The 18,142-nt window shown below is 68.9% G+C and overlaps 3 protein-coding genes across 5 annotated transcripts in view; 1 reads left to right on the top strand and 2 right to left on the bottom strand.

Annotated features, from left to right (window-relative positions):
- Window positions 1–1,155: 1,155 nt before the first annotated feature.
- Window positions 1,156–5,975, bottom strand: ABCB8 (ATP binding cassette subfamily B member 8). 2 transcript variants are annotated; one of them, XM_027903819.1, is made up of 16 exons: window positions 5,884–5,975; window positions 4,798–5,104; window positions 4,303–4,458; window positions 4,127–4,221; window positions 3,950–4,055; window positions 3,708–3,869; window positions 3,534–3,619; window positions 3,357–3,454; window positions 3,169–3,274; window positions 3,029–3,062; window positions 2,807–2,943; window positions 2,607–2,701; window positions 2,281–2,414; window positions 2,049–2,196; window positions 1,453–1,703; window positions 1,156–1,375 (listed from the first exon to the last, which is right to left on the bottom strand). In XM_027903819.1, the coding sequence occupies exons 1-16, from the start codon at window positions 5,958–5,960 to the stop codon at window positions 1,295–1,297; spliced, it is 2,073 nt and encodes a 690-aa protein (XP_027759620.1). In that variant the 5' UTR covers window positions 5,961–5,975; the 3' UTR covers window positions 1,156–1,294. The 2 variants fall into 2 exon arrangements, with proteins under 2 accessions (XP_027759620.1, XP_027759619.1); XM_027903818.1 differs by lacking the exon at window positions 5,884–5,975 and having other exon boundaries at window positions 4,798–5,344.
- Window positions 5,976–6,652: 677 nt separating this feature from the next.
- Window positions 6,653–14,432, top strand: ATG9B (autophagy related 9B). Of its 2 annotated transcripts, XM_027903835.1 has the most exons (15): window positions 6,653–6,744; window positions 8,408–8,547; window positions 8,773–8,816; window positions 8,942–9,006; window positions 9,085–9,243; window positions 9,661–9,802; window positions 10,224–10,972; window positions 11,086–11,239; window positions 11,646–11,825; window positions 12,027–12,272; window positions 12,341–12,549; window positions 12,884–12,986; window positions 13,580–13,676; window positions 13,807–13,925; window positions 14,181–14,432. In XM_027903835.1, the coding sequence occupies exons 2-14, from the start codon at window positions 8,415–8,417 to the stop codon at window positions 13,908–13,910; spliced, it is 2,385 nt and encodes a 794-aa protein (XP_027759636.1). In that variant the 5' UTR covers window positions 6,653–6,744; window positions 8,408–8,414; the 3' UTR covers window positions 13,911–13,925; window positions 14,181–14,432. The 2 variants fall into 2 exon arrangements, with proteins under 2 accessions (XP_027759636.1, XP_027759635.1); XM_027903834.1 differs by lacking the exon at window positions 6,653–6,744 and having other exon boundaries at window positions 8,231–8,547.
- Window positions 14,433–14,902: 470 nt separating this feature from the next.
- NOS3 (nitric oxide synthase 3) overlaps window positions 14,903–18,142 on the bottom strand; it is a gene marked incomplete at its 5' end in the record, with an annotated part of 7,157 nt that continues 3,917 nt past the window's right edge. Inside the window, 7 exons of the mRNA XM_027903837.1 lie at window positions 14,903–15,025; window positions 15,116–15,310; window positions 15,886–16,034; window positions 16,452–16,573; window positions 16,778–16,865; window positions 17,198–17,408; window positions 17,674–17,852. Coding sequence (XP_027759638.1) covers window positions 14,903–15,025; window positions 15,116–15,310; window positions 15,886–16,034; window positions 16,452–16,573; window positions 16,778–16,865; window positions 17,198–17,408; window positions 17,674–17,852 — 1,067 coding nt within the window. The remainder of the gene's footprint in view (window positions 15,026–15,115; window positions 15,311–15,885; window positions 16,035–16,451; window positions 16,574–16,777; window positions 16,866–17,197; window positions 17,409–17,673; window positions 17,853–18,142) is intronic.

Genomic DNA, 18,142 nt, shown 5'->3' with positions numbered 1-18,142 from the left:
TCCCCGCCGCCCCCCGCCGCTACCGCCCCCGCCCCTCCCGCTCGGCTCCACCCGCCGCCCCCGCCGGCGGCCGCGGCATTGGGGTACGGGGGGCTGAGACCCCCGGGGAAGGGAGGGGTCAGCAGCGCTTCTTCATCGGGCGGCCCAGGGGAACCCACCGCGGGGGTCACACAGCGGTCCCCCCAACCCGGGGTCACGCAGAGGTTCCCCCACGCCGGCGGGCGATGCAGTCGTCCTTTCACCCTAGAAAGATGTCACAGGGTCCCCCCACTTCGGGGATGACACAGGGGTCCCCCAATCCTAAGGTTGACACAGGAGACCCCCCCCCACTCCGGGAGGGTCATGCAGGGCTGATCCTACCCCAGAGGGTCACAGACATTCCCCCAGACTGGGGGGTGACACAGGGGTTCCCTACCCTCAGGGGCGGCACAGCAGACCCTCCAGCCCCTGTGGTCACACAGGGGTAACCCCCATCCCAGGGGTCCCCAATCCCGGGGTCATGCCGAGGTTTCTCCACTCCAGGGGGTGACCCAGGGTTCCTCCACTTCAGGGATGATACAGGGTCCTCCACCCTGGACGGGGACACAGGTGACCGCCCCGCCCCAGCGAGGATCACACAGGGGGCTCCCCAGCACAGAGGTCACCCAGGGGGTCGCCCACTCCGAAGGTGACACATGCGACTCCCTACCCCAGGGGGTCACAGAGAGGCCCCTCATCTCAGGGGCGACACAGGAGCTCCCTCACCCCGGGGGTGACCGCAGCTTTCCCTCACTCCGAGGGTGACATAGGGGTCCCCCACTCCACGGGCGACAGACACATGGAACCCTCAACTCTGGGGGGTCACGCAGCGGTCCCCCCATCGCAGGGATGATGCAGGGGGTCCCCACCCCAAGAGGTCCACACAGGGGCCGGTCTCCCACCTATGGAGGAAGGGCTCATCCCAACGAGGGGGTAACAGGGGACGCCCCAGCCCCGTACCGGCGGAGCCGGGGCAGGGGGCGGGGCCAGCACGGCCAGCCACGCCCATAAAGAAGAAGATCCCTCGCCGTGTCCCCGCCCCCTCCTGGACCCCGCCCCTTCCCGATGCCAAGGGCGCCCCTGAGCGGCCCGGAGGACCCTACACTGTGTCCCACCAGAGCAGAGCAGAGCCCCCCATCCGCCTTCCATCCCTGTTTATTGGAGAACAGCGGGGGGAACCCCCTCAGCACACTCCCCTTGTTCACTGGGGAACAGCGGGGGGACCCCTCAAGACCCCTCCTTTGTTCACTGGGGAGCAGCTGGGGGGGGCCCTCCCTCAGGACCCCTGCTTGGTCTGCTGTCGGATGAGCTCGGCGTAGAGACCCCCTCGTCGCACCAGCTCCTCGTGGGTCCCTGCCTGCGGGGACAGCGAGGACAGTGTCACCCCCGGGTGCCCACCTGCCGTCCCCGTGCCCACCCCGGTGCCGGTCTCACCTCGGCCACGCGGCCGCGGGCCAGCACGGCGATGAGGTTGGCGGCGCGGATGGTGCTGAGGCGGTGGGCAATGAGCAGCACGGTGCGGCCCGTGGCTGCCCGGTCCAGCGCCTCCTGCACCGCCCGCTCCGCCTGCGCGTCCAGCGCACTCGTGGCCTCGTCCAGGATGAGCACGGCAGGGTCCTTGAGCAGCGCACGGGCGATGGCAATGCGCTGCTTCTGCCCCCCTGACAGCGCCGTACCCCGCTCACCTAAGGGACACCGGGGGACACCGCGGCATGAGGGACACCGGGGGACACCGCGGCATGGGGAGAGAGCACGGAGATGCTGCGGGATGGGGGGACAGCCGCGGGATGGGGGAGACAACCAAGGGATGGGGGAAACAACTCCTGTACTATCCTGGGAGAAGCCTCAACCCAGAGCCAGGGACCCTCCCCACCCAAACCCCATCCCTCCTGTCCAGAGCCTAGCATGGCCACGGCTCCCTCTGGGACAGCTGAGCGCTGGCAGTGACCAGCAGACAGTGTTGCTGTGGGACTGGGGTCACCCCTGCCAGGGTCCCACACCCACCCCTGCCCCTCCCGCCCCAGCCGTACCCACAACGGTGTCGTAGCCCTGGGGGAAGCTGCGGATGAAGCTGTCGGCGTTGGCCTGCCGGGCAGCCTCGTACACCTCGGCGTCAGAGGCTTCTGGCTTCCCGAAGCGGATGTTCTCCATGATGGTTGTTGCAAACAGCACCGGCTCCTGCAGCAGTGCCCGGGGCCTCAGTGCTGAGCCCTGGGGACAGCCAGCCCCTCCCCTGTCCCTCCTGTCCCCACCTGTCCCCACCTGGCTGATGAAGCCGATGACCTGCCCCCGCAGCCAGGAAGGGTCCAGGTTGGCGATGTCGTGCCCATCCAGGGTGATGGTTCCTGCCGTGGGCTCGTAGAACCGCTCCAGCAGTGCCGCCACCGTCGACTTCCCTACGGAGGGGACCTCTCAGCCCCTCGGCTCTGACAGCACCAGAGAGGTCCCAGTCCCTGGCACCCACTGGGTGCACTGAGCAGAGGACTGTGGTGCAGGAGGATATGCCCAGGGAGAGGCAAGGGGCTGGGACACTGAGGTCCCACGGGGCTGTGATGTGGGGGTCCAGAGGGTCTCAGGTGGGCTGGTACCTCCTCCAGAGGGTCCTACTATGGCCACGGTCTGACAGGGGGGCAGGGTGAGGCTGAAGTCCTGCAGGACCGGGTAGCCAGGCCGGGTGGGATAACTGCAGACAGAGGAGAGGGAGGCTGTGGGGGCTGCGGGCACACGGTGCTAGCCCCACAGACTGCAGGGCAGCGTGGGAGGCTGCAGGGAGCTGGAGGGGGCTCACCTGAAGGAAACGCGGTGGAAGCAGATGCGGCCACGCAAGGAGTGGGCAGGGATGGATCCCCCCCCCTGCAGAGGCACGAGGGGCTCCAGTGTCAGCAGCTCGAAGACACGGGCGCCGGCGCTCAGACCCCGCACCACCTGCAGGGGAGCAGTGGGAGCACCCTCAGACTCCCAGAACCAGACCCCCAGCCCTAGGGGTGCCAGAAGCCCCTGCCCCACCTACCTGCCCCATCAGGATGGAGATGTTGGCCAAGGACCTGGGGTGCACAAGGGGAGAGGCTGCACTCAGGGCTGTGCCAGGGCAGGCTGTGGGGAATGGGGGGCACTGGGGGTACTCAGGGCAACACCAGGCCCTGCCCTGACCTTTGCACTGTCTGCGAGGCCACCAGGAAAGACATGAGGTCACCCGGCGAGAGCTCGTCCCCTGCCATCAGGGAGCCACCGACAAAGATGGTTCCCAGTACAATGCCTGTGGGGTGGGGGACAGAGGTGGTGTTTGGAAGGGGTCCTGACCCACAGCCCCCAGGTCCCATCCCATGGCCCCCACTCACCATTGAGTGCCAGGTTGGAGAGGCCCTGGAAGGCGGCGATGCCGAGCCCCAGCCGCTCACTCAGCTGGCCAGAGCGGTCCACCTCGGTACAGAACAGCCTGGCACAGGGACAGGTTGGGGTCCCCACTGCCGCCCGTTGCCCCTTGCCGCCCCCAAGCCCTCCACCCTTTCCCTTACCTTGCTTGCTGCTCCTCCATGGCGAAGGCGCGGACGGTCCTCACGTTCCCCAGCGCCTCGTCTGCCACCACGGTGGCCTTGGCAACCTGTGGGGAGAGAGGAGACAGTGGGGACACCCCCAACCGTGGACCCTGGGAGTGGCAGGGCTGGGCTTTGAGGGCAGGTGACGGTTACCTGCTCCTGTGCCTGGCGGGAGAGGCTGCGGAGGAAGGCGCCGATGAAGGCCCCAGCGCCCACCAGCACCGGCAGCGCCACAATCAAGAGTCCTGTGAGCTTGGGCGAGAGCAGGTACAGCGACACGAAGCAGCCAGCGGTCTGGGTGCCACTGCGCAGGCCCTGGGGGGGGGAGTGCAGTAGGTAGGGAGGGCTGGGGGACAGGGGGCCGCCAGGCTCACCCAGGACAGGCCTGGCCTCACCTGGGAGATGGCCAGCTTGAAGGAGGACTTGAACTCCTGGATGTCGGCCGTCAGCCGCGTCACCAACTGCCCTGTGCGCGTGGCGTCGAAGAAGGCCACGTCCTGCCTGCCGGGGGAGCGGTGGGTGGGGGTCCCTGCTCCCCCTGCTCCCCCCTTGCCCCCGTCCCCCCGGGTTACCTCAGCAGGGTGGTGAAGAGCGCCTTGCGCATGTTGCCGGCCACCCGCTCACCGACATGCGCCAGCAGCGCGATGTACCCGAAGGTCATCAGCCCCTGTGGGACGGGGGAGTCAGGAGGGGTGGGGGCACCCCTGGGGACCCCCAGCACCTGCCCTTCAGGGAGGTCACCACTCACCTGCAGGCAGTAGACGGCGAGGAGGCGCAGAGCCGGGCGCCGCACCTCCCGCAGGTACGTGGGGACGTGTCCGTGGGCACAGCGGGCCACCACGTTCACCAGCTGCCCCAGCAGCACCGGGATGCGCACGTTGAGCAGGGCCGCGCCCAGCGCCAGCTGCGGGGACACGGACAGGGACAGCAGCTGTCAGGCCACGGCACTGCGACAGTGGCACCACGGCACCAGGACGGTGGCTGTCACATCGTGGCACGGGGACAGCAGGTGCAATGCCACCACACAAGGACCATGGCCATCACGCTGTGGCAGTAGGACAGTGACCGTCACGCTGTGACAGCAGGACGGCAGGTGTCACACCGAGGCAACGGGACAGTGGCCATTATGCCCCAGCACTGGGACGTGCCCCTGGCCATTGTGCTGTGGCACCAGGACAGCACGTGCCACCCCCCGGCACAGCTGTGACAAGGGGACAGTGGGGATGAGGGGACCGTGGCTCACCACAACGGCGGCTGAGAGTGCCAGGAGCTGCGGGCGCAGGAAGGTCCAGAACAGCTGCCAGTCGAAGGGGGGCTCCGGGGGGGGCTCCACGGGCTCAGGGACACCAGGAGGGACCGTGGGGCCAGCGGGGACAGTGGCTTCCTGGCAGCGCGCGGCCGTGCCCAGCAGCCCCAGCACCACAGAGCCCGTGGCTGAGCCAGCCAGGAGCAGGTACCGGGAGGCCAGGGGGGCGGGGGGCGCGGGGGGCAGCCGGGGGGGCAGCCGGGGGGGCCTGGCCAGACCCAGGCGGCCCCCCCCATACCTGAAACTGGGGAGAGGAGTGAGCATGGGGTGTCCCAATGGGGGGAGCCCCAGGGAGCCTGGAGACCCCCAGCAGGGCCAGCACCCCCCACCACCTGGGGCTGTCTGGTGCAGGGAGACCCCAACCCCGCTCCTGCTGTTCCCCCTGTTCCTGCTTCTGGGGCCCCGGGAGCCCCAACAACTCCCCCCCCCAGCCTCCATGGACTACCAGAGACCCCTGGGACCCCAGAGTCCCAGCTCCCACCACAAAGGGACTCAGGAGTCCAGGACCCCGCTGGGACCCTTCGCAACCCCAGGGTCCAGGCTCACCACACCTCACCAAGACTTGGGGTTCACCCCTCAAGAGACCCAGGAGTCCAGACGCCCACCGGGACCCTCGGGAATCCTCAGGGACCCACCGTAATCCCTGAGTCCCCACTCCTCCCACCATCCCTGCACCAAGAGTTGGGGTCCCCCACCACCCAAGGGACCTGTGAGTCTGAGCTGCTGGGACACCCCGGGACTGCAGTCTGAGCTCCCCCCACCGCAAAGAGTCCAGGATCCCTCTGGGGCTCCTCAGTACCTGTCCCTGTACCGTGCCCTCCCCGATCCCCCCCCTCCCCACTGCCCCGGGATGTCCATGCACCCCTGAACTCCCTGGGAGCCCCGATCCCTCCACAGTCCCCCTGCTCCCCCGGGACCCCAAAGTCCGGACTCTGTTCACCACGAATTGGGGTTCCTTCCCCTCCCACTCAAGGGAATCGGAAGTCTGGGACCCCCGGGGACCCCCCTCGTTCCGCGCCGTACCTTCGGCCCGGGGTGGAGGTCGGTCGGATCCGGGTCCAAGCGCCCGCCGCCCGCAGCAGCAACACCGGCAGCGGCATGGCGGCACCGGGCGGGGGCGGCACCGGGGAGACACCGGGGAGGGACCAGGGAGGGACCGGGCCAAGGGGCGGCACCGGGACGTACCGGGGAGGGACCGGGGAGGGACCGGGCCAAGGGGCGGCACCGGGACGTACCGGGGAGGGACCGGGGAGGGACCGGGCCAAGGGGCGGCACCGGGACGTACCGGGGAGGGACCGGGGAGGGACCGGGCCAAGGGGCGGCACCGGGACGTACCGGGGAGGGACCGGGGAGGGACCGGGCCAAGGGGCGGCACCGGGACGTACCGGGGAGTGACTGGGGAGTGACCGGGTGAAGGGGCGGCACCGGAGGCGGCACTGGGAGGGACCGGACGAAGGGGCGGCACCGGGAGGGGGGCGGTCCCAGGGGCGGCACGGGGAGGGACCGGGGAGGGACCGGGGGCGGGCGGCCCCAGTCGGGCGGAGCCCCAAACACCGCGGCCCGGGCCCTGCGCCGGCCCCACCCGCACCGGCCCTTCCCCGACTCCTCGGGCCCTTTCCCGAGCTCCCCACCCCGCCCTCTCCAGCTCCTGGTCCCTGCACCCCCGCCCTCCTTTCGGCCTCCTCTGGACCCCCCAGACCCGCACCGGGACCCCCCGCCCGAGCTCGGACCCCTCACCGGGACCCTCCGCTGCCCCCCGGGGCCGCTGCCGGTGCGGCCATGGCCGGCGGCGGGACCCGGGGCGGGGGCGGGACCCCGTGAACGCCCGGCACCGGCGGGGACAGCGGCGGGCACCGCGGGGACCGACCCAGCACCGAGCGGCCAGGTGAGGGGGGGCGCGGACACCTGGACGGGGACGAGGGGGACAGGAGATGGGTGGCAGAGCCCCGCTGTACCCCGTGCGGGGACACCCCCCTCCTCCCCGGGGTCCCCCAGCCCGACCGCCTCCCCGGGACCCCACGCCGGGGGACACGGGGACACCGGGGCAGGTGTCTCCGCCGGCGGTCGTGGCGTTGCCCGTGTCCCTACATGCGACCCCGGGTGGTCGGGGTCACTCCCGGGAGTCACCGATGTGCCGTGTCCCTGTCTCCGCGGGGCAGCCGTGTGTCAGCTTAGGGTCACGTGTCACCACTGGGATGTCACCGTGGGGCTGTGACCCTGCTGTGTCCCCACGCGGGTCGCAAGGGTCCCCGTGTGACAAGGTGCCGCTGCGAGGACACACCTGCGTCCTGGCAGGGTCACCGGGGCCATTGCCTGGGGCCACCGTGTCCCCCGGGTGCCGTGTCCCCTGTGCTCTGTCCCCTGACTCCGGAGGGGTCCCGGCTGCCCGGCCCCGGCCCGGGGGTCCCCCCTGCCCCCCCGCTGTTTACACTCTCGGGCTATTTTCGGGCCCCGCGGGTATTTTTGGCCGTCCGGTGCGGGGCACGTTGGGGCTGGGAGGGGCCGTGCCGGTGTCACCCGCCGGGACACCCGATCCCGGGGGGCGCGGCCGCTGTCCCCAGGGGAGTGTTGCACAAGTGGGGGTCGCGTCCCTCCTGTCGCAGCAGCCCCGCGGCCGCGGTCCCGCGCCGTGAGTCACCCCGGACAGGAGGGGCCGAGCGGTGTCACCTGCGGCCACCGGCCCGGCCGGACACCGGCTGCGGCCACCGCGGGGAACGCAGGTGACACGCGGGGCTGCGGGAACAGCGGCAGGTGGCGGTAAGGGAGGGGGGGTCGGGGGGTCCCGTCGTGCTCCGGGGTTGGGGGTCCTGTCTTGCTCCAGGGGTGAGGATCCCATCCTGTGCCGAGGGGAGGGAGTCACCAGGGGAGTGACGGTCCTTTCCAAGGGTTTGGAGTCCTGTCCTGCCTTGCGGGCTGGGGGTTCCCCTGCTCTGGGGGGTGGTCATGTCCCGAGGGTTTGGGGTCCTGCCCTTCCCTAGCAGGGGGTCCCGTCCTCTCCCGGGCAGGGGGTCACCAGGGCATTGAGAGGCCACTGGGACAGTGGGCTGGCCCTGAGCTCGTCCCGCTCCTGGCTGCTCCCCCTGGATCTGAAAGGGTGTCTGTGGGGTGGGGGTGTGTGGGTACAGGGGACTGTGGCGAGGGGGTCTATGGAAATGAGGGATGTGGGGGCTCTGGGTACGGGCGTCCATGGGGAGGGGGCTCCCCCCACGCAGGCTGCGGGGGGCAGCACAGCATGGCCCAGGGAGCAGCTGGGGGGTGAATTGGGGTCCCTCGGGCTGGGCAGGAGGGGTCTGACCCGGGAGCCCCGCGGGGTCATGGCAGGCCCTGGCACTGGTTCAGCCGGTGGGACGGGACAGGCCAGTGGCACCTGCGGTGTCATCTGTAGTGTCACCTGCCTGAGGCCGGGGCCAGCTCAGGCCACCCGAATTTAGGGCATGTGGGTGACGCTGCGGGACCTCAGTGGCATTTCCGGTGCCCCAAACCTGCCCTCCCCCCCACCTGCCCCACATCCACCCCACCGCGGCAGCCGGTGCCGACAGGTGTCCCTGCAGGTGATGGCAGAGCAGGGAGAGAAGGACCCGGAGTACCCGGAATACCGGGAATACCAGCGGCTGGATGACTGCGAGGACTCACCCCCGGGCGAGGATGAGGAGGAGCTGTTGCTGCATGTCACCGAGGGGCCAACAGGTACCAGGGCCCCACCTGGCGAGGGATTCAGGGGTCTGCGTGGGCTGTCTGGGGGTCCAGGTTGGGGGGGGATTGTGAGTCCCAGGTGAGGAGGTTTGTGGGTCCCAGGTGGTGGTTATTGGTCTCAGGGGGCAGTCCCAGGTGGGGATTTGTGGCTCCCAGGCTGGGGGTCTCAGGCTGTGGAGGTCAATTTCCACCTGACCCCCCATGTGTTTCCCCCCACAGACTCGTGGCACCACATCAAGGACCTGGACAGTTTCTTCACCAAAATATCCTGGCACAGCCCATGGTGGCACTGTGGGGGAACATGGACAGACATGGGAGGACCCCGAGAATGGGGGAATGGCACAGGGGGCTCTGTCACACCCTCACAGGTTCCTTAACCCCCCCCTACATCTACCATTTCCACCAGAGGAACGGCTTCGCCTGCGTTGTGCTCTCAGATGTCCTCGAGCTAGTGTAAGTGACACCACGTTGTCACCACACGGTGCCACGTGGAGCTGACACGAGGATCCCGCTAACCCCCCTGCCCCCCAGGCAGTTCCTGTTCGTCGTCACCTTCAGCACGTTCCTGCTGTGCTGCGTCGACTATGACGTCCTGTTTGCCACCCGCCCCCTCAACCAGAGCCACGTCCCCGAGCACACCAAGGTGACCCTGCCCGACGCCGTGCTGCCCGCCCCGCAGTGCGCCCGCAGGTGGGCAGGATACCGGCAGGGCTCTGCAGGGTGCTGTGGGTCACACGTGGGGTCCTAGGACTGCAGGTGACACGTGTGCCAGCAGGTGGCTGCTGTCCCTGTTGGCCTTGGTGACATGGCCACATGGGGGTCCCAGTGCCACTGGTGTGGCCCAGTGGGGTCCCGGTGCTGTGGGTGACATGTGTCCCTAGCAGGCTCCGTGGCAGCAGGTGGCTGCTGGGTCTGCTGGCATGGATGTGGGGGGGTCCCAGTGGCACTGGTGACACACGTGTCCCCAAAGACTCCCTGCCAGCGGCTGACCCTGAGAGGGTTGGTGGCACACAGGTGGCATTGGTGACACCTGTGTCCTTGCAGGCTCCATGGCAGCAGGTGACCATAGGGGTCCCAGTGGCACTGGTGACAGCTGTGTCCCCACAGGCTCCGTGGCAGTGGATGGCTGCTGTTCCTGCTGGTGCTGGCGGGCATGGTCTGGCTGTGCCGCCTGGTCACGGCACTCCGGCGCCTCGTGGGCTACTGGGAGATCCGGAGCTTCTACATCCGAGCACTCGGCATCCCCGCTGTGAGTGGGGACTGGAGGGGCTGGGGGGGGCCGGGCATGGGCTGGGGTCAGGACTGTGTCACGTGGTGACATGTGGCACTGAGCTGTGCCATGCTGAGCCGTGCCATGCCGTGCTGTATGGTGCTGGCTGAGCCGTGCCATTGACACGTGGTCCTGAGATATGCCACGTCGTGCTGCACACGCCTGTGCTGTGTGGTGCTGGGCTGCGCCATGCTGAGCTGTATCACACGGTGCTGAGCAGTGCCACTGACGTTGTGATGCTCTGCTGTGCTGAGCTGTGCCATGGAGTGCCAGTGCCAATCACTGCCGCTGTCAGTGGAGGAGGTGTGCTACCACAGCTGGCAGGAGACGCTGAGCGACACTGTGCCGTGCTGTACCGTGCCGCGCCGCACCAGTACCGACGTCCGTGTTGTTGTCCCAGGATGAGCTGTGTAACCACAGCTGGCAGTCGGTGCAGGCCCGGCTGCTGGCGCTGCAGCGACGCCAGCCCCTGTGTGTGCCACGCCGGGAGCTGACGGAGCTCGACATCCACCACCGCATCCTGCGCTTCCGCAACTACACCGTGGCCATGGTCAACAAGTCCCTGCTGCCCGTGCGCTTCCACCTGCCGCTGCTCGGCCCCGTGGTCTTCCTCACGCGCGGCCTGCAGTTCAACCTGGAGCTGCTGCTGTTCCGGGGCCCGGCCGCGCTCTTCCAGAACACCTGGAGCCTGCGGCCGCAGGTGAAGCGGGCGGGGGCGCGGCAGGCGCTGGCGCGGGGGCTGGCGCGGGCGGCCGTGCTGCTGGGGATGGCCAACCTGGCGCTGTGCCCCTGCGTGCTGGGCTGGCGCCTGCTCCTCGCCTTCTTCAGCTACGCCGAGGGGCTGAAGCGGGCGCCGGGCAGCCTGGGCGCGCGCCGCTGGTCGCTCTACGCCCGCCACTACCTGCGGCACTTCAACGAGCTGGGCCACGAGCTGCAGGCGCGTCTGAGCCGCGGCCACGCGCCGGCCACCAAGTACATGGACTCGTTCAGCAGCCCGCTGCTGGCCGTGCTGGCCCGGCACGTCGGCTTCTTCGCCGGCTCCGTGCTGGCCGTGCTCATCGTCCTCACCGTGTACGACGAGGACGTGCTGACGGTGCAGCACATCCTGACAGCCATCACGCTGCTGGGGCTGGTGGTCACCGTGGCCAGGTGGGTGCCGGGGCTGGCGATCGTGGTGTGCGTGCCGGGCTCTGTGCCGCTCTGTGCCGTGCCGGGCGGGTGGGTGGGGGAGCTCAGGTGGGACCCCTGCCTGTTGCCACCAGGTCCTTCATCCCTGACGAGCACTCGGTGTGGTGCCCCGAGCAGCTGCTGCAGCGGGTCCTGGCACACGTCCATTACCTGCCCGAGCACTGGCAGGGCCGCGCCGGCCGCGCCGAGACGCGAGCAGAGATGGCACAGCTCTTCCAGTACAAGGCGGTGAGTGCAGCCCCCCTTGCCGTGGGACCCTCCTCCCTGAGGCCCTCCCCCCGGACCCACAGAGTGGGAGCTCCCTTTCCAAGGACCCTCCACCCTGGGATCCCCCATGCCAGGAGACTCATGCCCCAGGACTCCCCATGGCAGGACTCCATGCCTTGGAATCCCTCACCCTGGGACCCCTTAACCTGGGGACCCCCCCAACCGAGGATGCCCCATCTTCAGTACCCCCACCCTGGGACCCACTGCCCTAAGAGCCCTTGCACCTGAGAACCCCCTCCCCAGTGGGTCAGGATTCCCCTCCCGAGACCAACTCCTTGGAACCCCCGCCCTGGACCTCCCACCACAGTATTTCCCACCCCAGAACCCCCTGGCCGGGACCCCCCTAGCCTCCCCTTTCCCCATGCAGGTTTTCATCCTGGAGGAGCTGCTGAGCCCCCTTGTGACCCCCCTGATCCTCATCTTCGCGTTCCCCCCCCGCGCCCTCGACATCGTGGATTTCTTCCGCAACTTCACGGTGGAGGTGGCGGGGGTGGGCGACATCTGCTCCTTCGCGCAGCTGGACGTGCGGCACCACGGCAACCCCCAGGTGCGACCCTGGGGGGGCTCGGGAGGACCCGGGGCGGGGTAGGCCGGGGGTGGGGGGTCCCGGGGCAGAGGGACCCGTGTCAGGGTGTCCCACGTCCCTATCTTTGCGATGGGTGTTTGGGGGCCACTCAGAGGACCCCCGTAGTGGGCGATTGGGGTGAGGGGTCCCGTGTCGGGGTGTCCCACGTCTCTGTCCCCGCAGTGGCTGTCGGGGGGTCACACGGAGGCCCCCCCGGAGCGCCAAGCGGAGCACGGGAAGACGGAGCTGTCGCTGATGCGCTTCGCCCTGAGCAACCCGCGGTGGCGGCCGCCGCCCCCCGCCCGCCGCTTCCTCGGCCACCTGCACGCGCAGGTGACCCGCGACGCGGCCACCGCGCCACCCGCCCGGCCCCTGCTGGCCGAGGGGCCGCTGGCCGCGTCCCTCCTGTCCGAGGACTCGGCCCTGGTGGTGAGTGGGGGCGGTTTGGGAGGGCTGCGGGGTCTTTTGGGGTCCTCCCCTGATGCGTGTCCCCGCAGCCCGAGGGGTTGGTGACCAGTGTCCTGATCGCCAGCGGGCTGGTGGGCCGGGACCCCCGCTTCGGGCAGCCCTGCAGCACGGCCAGCGCCACCGCCAGCCTGCTGGCGTCCCTGAGAACCCCTCTGGGGACCCCCCCGGGCACACCCCTGCCAGGGCAGGGTCGCGGAGCTCCCGACAGCCCCAGAGAGCATCTGAGCCCCGAGGAGAGGTGAGGATGGGGGGGCGTGGGAAGGGGGCTTTGGGGAGGAGTGTGGCACCAGGGAGGGTGTCATGGTGGGGAGGGGGTGTCATGGAGGGGAAGAGTGTTGTGATGAAGAGGGGGCATCACAGGGGGGAGGGGGCTTCAGGAAGGGGGTGTCACGGCAGGGAGGGTGTGTTGTGGTGGGGACAGGGGGTTGTGGCAGAAAGGGCTGTCGTGGTGGCTTAGGGATGTCAGAAGGGGTGTCATGGCAGGGATGGGTGTCACGGCTCAGGGGTGTCATGGTGAAGAGGGGGTGTCGTGGTGGGGGTATCACATCGCCCTCCCCATGTGGTGCCCTCAGGCCGGCGCTGAGCGAGTCGCGGCTGCGCAGCCTGAGTCGCTCGGCCCTGCTGGCTGAGGTGGCCTCGGCCGAGATGAGCCTCCATGCCATCTACCTGCACCAGGTATATCCCCTGGGGTCCTCCGGGGTCCCCCTGCCCACCAGAGTGTCACTGTCCAGCTGCTCTGCCCTCATCCCCGAGGGGTCCCGCCTGGCCCTGGCACCTGTTCCACATCCCTTGTCCTTCATCCCTTGTCCCTGACCTCCACTTCTTGTCCCCAGCCCTGTTCCAGACTGCCCCTCACACAGCCGCTGCCAGACAGGGCACTGGGAATGAGGCCCCTGGCCAGGGTCACACGTGTCCCCCTTCTGCCACCTACCCCTTCAGGGACCAGGGGTATCATGGGCGGGGGGACCCATTTCCTACTGCCCCATGGGGTGGCAGCTTGTCAAAGGGACCCTGAGTGCCGGTATGCCTGGGGGGGAGGTCAGACCACCAGCATGGGGGGCTCTGCTATGGTGGGGGGGCTCGGAACATCAATTCTGGGGGAACTCTGCCCACCAATATGGGGGAGCAGTGCTGTTGTGGGGGGCTCTGGCTGCCTCTGGGGGACTCTGCCCACCGTGCTGGTGTGCTGTCTCTAGGGGGGCTCTGAGCACTAATATGGGGGTCTCTGCTGTGCTGGGGGGCTCTGACCCTTCTTCCTGCCTCCCCAGCTCCACCAGCAGCAGCAGCAGCCGCAGGGCTCTGGCCCCCAGCCCGCAGGGGGGTGGGTGAGCACGGGGGCATCCAAACCCCTCTTCGTGACCACAGGTGAGCACTGGCCACGCAGGGGGTTCCAGGGGGCTGGGGGACATCGCTCAGCCCTCCACCTGCAGGGCTCAGCCCTGAGCCAGGGCCGCGGGGCCATCCCGGAGATTCTGACCCGCCCTGTGCCCCCCAGGCTCAGCTTCCCGGGCCTCACAGCTGCGGGAGATGCCGCTGGGCGGGTGGGCCGAAGAGGAGGAAGAGGAGGAGGAGGAGGAAGAGACGATTACGATGACATAGCCGGACCCAGCTCTGGTGGGTGGGGGCACGGGGCCTGGGAACCCCTGGGGTGGGACACGGTGACCCCCAGGGCTGGGGACATGGGGACTCTCGGGACTGGGACATGGAAAACCCCTGGAGGTGGGACAGAAGGACCCCCCGGGCTGGGGACAGAGACACACAGGATTGGGGCAGAGAGACTCCCAGAGCTGGGGTTCACCAGGGTCTGGCTGCCATGTGTGCCGGGGTCCCCACTCTGGGGTCCCCACTGATGCCCCATTCCCTCCACAGGGCCCTGGTTGTGCCGAGACCCCCCAGAGGTGCCAGGGGAGCTGCTGTGGGCATGGGGTGGCTGCAGTGGGGAGCTTCCTGTGCCCACTGTGCTGCCGGGGGGGCCCTGCCCGTGGGAACCCCCCGCTTGGGGTGTCCCTGGTGTACATGCTGTGGTGTGGGGCTGGGGGTGCTGCCAGGGGCCCCCCCATGTGCTGTGTTTAGGGGAGTGCGCTCCCACGGTGCCCTGGGCACCAACTGAAATAAAGGTTTACAGAGGGGCTGTGCCCCCTGTCTGCTTGGGGGGGTGAGCTGGGTGGAGCTGGGAGGACAATGCCATGGATGGGGTTGTGGCAGTTTGGGGGTGACACTGGGGTGCATGGGCAGGTGGCAAGAGTGCTGCTGGGGTGGGGCCACTCACCTGCAGCTGCACAGGTGTGAGCCACAGGGCCGTGGCCGTGTCCCCCCTCCCACCACTGCTCACCCCTCGCAGCTGTGGGACCTTGGCCATGTCCCCCCACTCCTCGTGGCCAGAGCGTGGCTGTGTCCCCTCAACCCCCCCCGGTTCCCACCCCTCATGTCCCGTGTGTGGCCAGATGACCTCAGAGGTGCCACAGAACCCGTCCCCTCCCCGGTGCCACCGCAGGAGCCGAAGTGCCAGGCCGGAGGTATCAAAACTAAAACCTTTACTGGGGAGTGGCGGGACAGGGGGCGCAGCCGCAGGGCCCCCCGTGTCCCCACGCTCAGGGCGCTGGGCCCGGCGGGCGCCGCTCCTGCAGGGAGAAGGACTGGCTGCGGATGCGCAGGGCCACCTCCTGCGTGCGGAACGTCAGGCCGAAGATGTCCTCGTGGTAGAGGTTCTTGTCCTGTGGGACGGGGGTCAGGGTGGGGCCGGGGTCCCCCGTGGTGTCCCCGTGGTGTCCCCCGTGGTGTCCCCGTGGTGTCCCAGCCCTTACCCTCAGCTCACTGATGACGTCCCCCGCCTGTCCCAGCGTCATGTCTCCTTCCTGGGCGAGGATGTGCTGCACGGTCTGCAGCACCTCGGTGGCCATGGTGACGTCCCCGCACACGTACATGTGGCCCCCGCGCTGGCACAGCACCTGGTGCACCTCAGCTGCCAGCTGTGCCCGCAGCACATCCTGCACGTACGTCTGGGGACACCGCAGGGGCGATGGCACCTGGCACCACCCAACCTGTTCCCAGCTCCCCATCCCCATCCTGACACTTTGTGTGCTGTCTCTGTCCTCGTCTGTGTCCCCAGCCCCCCTCCCTTCATCCCTTTGTGTCCCCATCCTGCCCCTGTCCCCGTGTGTGTCCTTGGCCTCTCTCCTCCATCCCTGGCTTTGTGTCACCCACTGATCCCTGTTCCCTCCATTTCTGTCCCCATCTCATCCCTGTCCTTGGCCCCATCACAACCCCCTCCCCAGCTCCATCCCTGTCCCCATCCTGCCCCTGTCCCCATCCCACCTTGAAGGTCCCAGGCTGGCGGAAGAAGGCCATGAGCACCTTGGCTGAGGGGTCCCTCCATTCTGTCCCCATCCCATCCCTGTCCCCATCCCACCCCTGTCCTGTCACACTTTGGGGGTCCTAGACTGGCAGGAGAAAGCTGTGAGCGCCTGACCATGGATCCCTTCCATTTCTGTCCCCGTCACACCCCCTCCCCAGCTCCATCCTTAGTCCAGTCTGTCCCCGTCCTGTCCCCATGCCATTCCTGTCCCCATCACACCTTGGGGGTGCCCGGCTGACGGGAGAAGGCCGTGAGCACCTGGCTGAGGGCCCCCTGCTCCCGTGCCTGCTCCATCTCCTCGCGATAGATGTGGTCCAGGGCGGACGAGCGGCACCCAAACACCAGCACCATGGGGCCCAGGGACACGCCTGGGGGGACAGTGTCCCTGGGTCCCTGCACACTGTGTCCTCGTGTCCCCATACCCTGCAGCCCTGCTCCCCCCCTGTCCCTCCATCCCCACATCCCCCCAAGCCCATATCCCGGGCCTCCATCCCCTTCCCCATGTCCCCACGTCCCCAACACCATGCTCAGTGTCCCTGTGCCCCTTTGTCCCTCATCCCAGTGCCACCATGACCTTGTGTTCCTGTGCCCCCCCATCCATCTCCCTCCCATCCCCATCTCCCCTGTCCCCCCTGCCCTCACTGTCCCTATCTCCATGTACCCTCTCCCCAGGTCCCCCATCCACCTCTCCCCCACCATGTCCCCCTGTCCGCAGCCCCCCCATGTCCCTGTGTCCTCCCGTTCCCCCTGTCCCCCCCGTCAGCCGGCCCCATCCCTGTCCCCACCCTCGGTGTGCAGGAGGTGCAGCCGGTGCTGCCAGAAGCTCCGGAAAGGCGCGACGCCGGTGCCGGGGCCCACGAGGATGCAGGGGGTGTCGGGGGCGGGTGGCAGCCGGAACGAGGGGGCCCTGCAGGGGTGAGGGTGTCACCGTGGGGGGACCCGGGCCCAGCCCCTGCTCGGGGATGCCGGGAGATGTAGTCGGAGGGGCGGAGCGGGGGCAGGCAGTGACAGGTGGGAGGGGACAGTGAAGGGACAGGCAGGGGAGCAGAAGGCGACAGGGAGAGCAGGCAGGGAGCAGGAGGGGAGGCGGACAGGGGGGACCGTCCCTTACCCCCGGATGAAGGCGGGCACCGTGTCCCCCGGCTGCAGCCGCGCCAGCCACGTGGAGCAGACGCCGTAGTGGAGAGGGCCCTGCCCGTCTGTGGGGACCGGGAGGGTCTGTGGGGGCTGCGGCAGGCGGCACCCCAAAAGGCAATCCCCCAGAGAGCTCCCCCGCAGGGGCTGGGAACACTCCCCTCCCCGGGCAGGGCTGGGGGACGGAGGACCTGAAGATGCTCTACGGACACTGGAGATGGTTTGGGAACCCTGGAGGGGCCCTGAGGCCCTGGAGGTACCCTGGGGATGTCCTGGGGACTGTGGAGATGCTCTGGAGACCTCGGGGTACTCTGAAGATGCTCTGGAGGTGCCCTGAAGACCCTGGAGATGCCCTGGAAGCCCCCCCCGCCCCGTGCCCGTCCCTGTCCCCACTCACTCTCGCTGTGGTAGGTGACGACGGCCACGGTGAGGTGGATCTCGCCCGGGTGGGCGCCGGGCGCGGAGCTGATGGAGTAGTAGCGGGGCTGGAGCAGCGGGAGCTGGGAGAGCAGCAGCGCGGCCGGCAGAGCGACGGACGGGAACTCGGCCAGCACCTCCGGCAACGTCGGGCACCGGAACCACTTCCACTCCTCGTACAGCCGCGCGTCCTGCGGGCATACGGTCGGGACATGGGGACACCGCTGGCACCCCACACCTGGCAGACGGTTGGGACAGCGGGCACCCAGCACCTGGCATCTGTCCGGGACACTCACCCGGCACCCGGGCAAAGGGACCAGCAGTCACCCTGGCAGGGTGGCATCCCGGTATCCCAGCTGGGGATGGGATCAGCATCCCAGTGTCCAGCCATGGACGAGGCCAGCATCCCAGCCTCCTGCCCCTCCAGCTTCTGTCCCCGGGGGTGACGCCCCTCACCTGCGCCAGGTTCTGGAGCCGTTCCCGCTCCGCGGGGTCCCGCGCCAGCGAGCTCAGGAGCTGCAGGAACTGCGGGGTCGGGGGGGCCGCCACGTCCAGGTAGAAGGTGAGAGCCTGGGCCAGGGTGCAGGGGGGCAGCCGCGGCTGCAGCACCCAGCGTGGTCCGGGAGGGGACCCGCCTGTGGGGGGGATGGGCATTGGGGTCCTCAGTCCTGTCCTGTCCCTTCCCCACTTCCCCAACCTCTTCCTCCTGCCCCTCCCCAACCCTTCTCTTTCTTTTTCCTTTTCCTCCTCCCCAGTCCCTGCCTCAGCTCCAGCCCCTTTCTCTTCCCAGTCCTCAGCCCCCTTCCCATTCCCTTCCCCAACCCCTTCCCCAACAATTTCTCCTTTCCTCTTTCCCAATCCCTTCCCTATACCCTTCCTCTTCCTCGTCTCCTTCCCCGACCTTTTCCCCTTTCCCAGCTCCTTC

This window comes from Empidonax traillii, unplaced genomic scaffold (genome assembly GCF_003031625.1).
Source record: "Empidonax traillii isolate 1590-97213 ecotype Southwest subspecies unplaced genomic scaffold, ASM303162v1 scaffold993:size324958, whole genome shotgun sequence".
NCBI lineage: Eukaryota > Metazoa > Chordata > Aves > Passeriformes > Tyrannidae > Empidonax > Empidonax traillii.
Note: the sequence above shows the minus strand (reverse complement) of the source record. Positions and strands in the feature narration are given on the sequence as shown.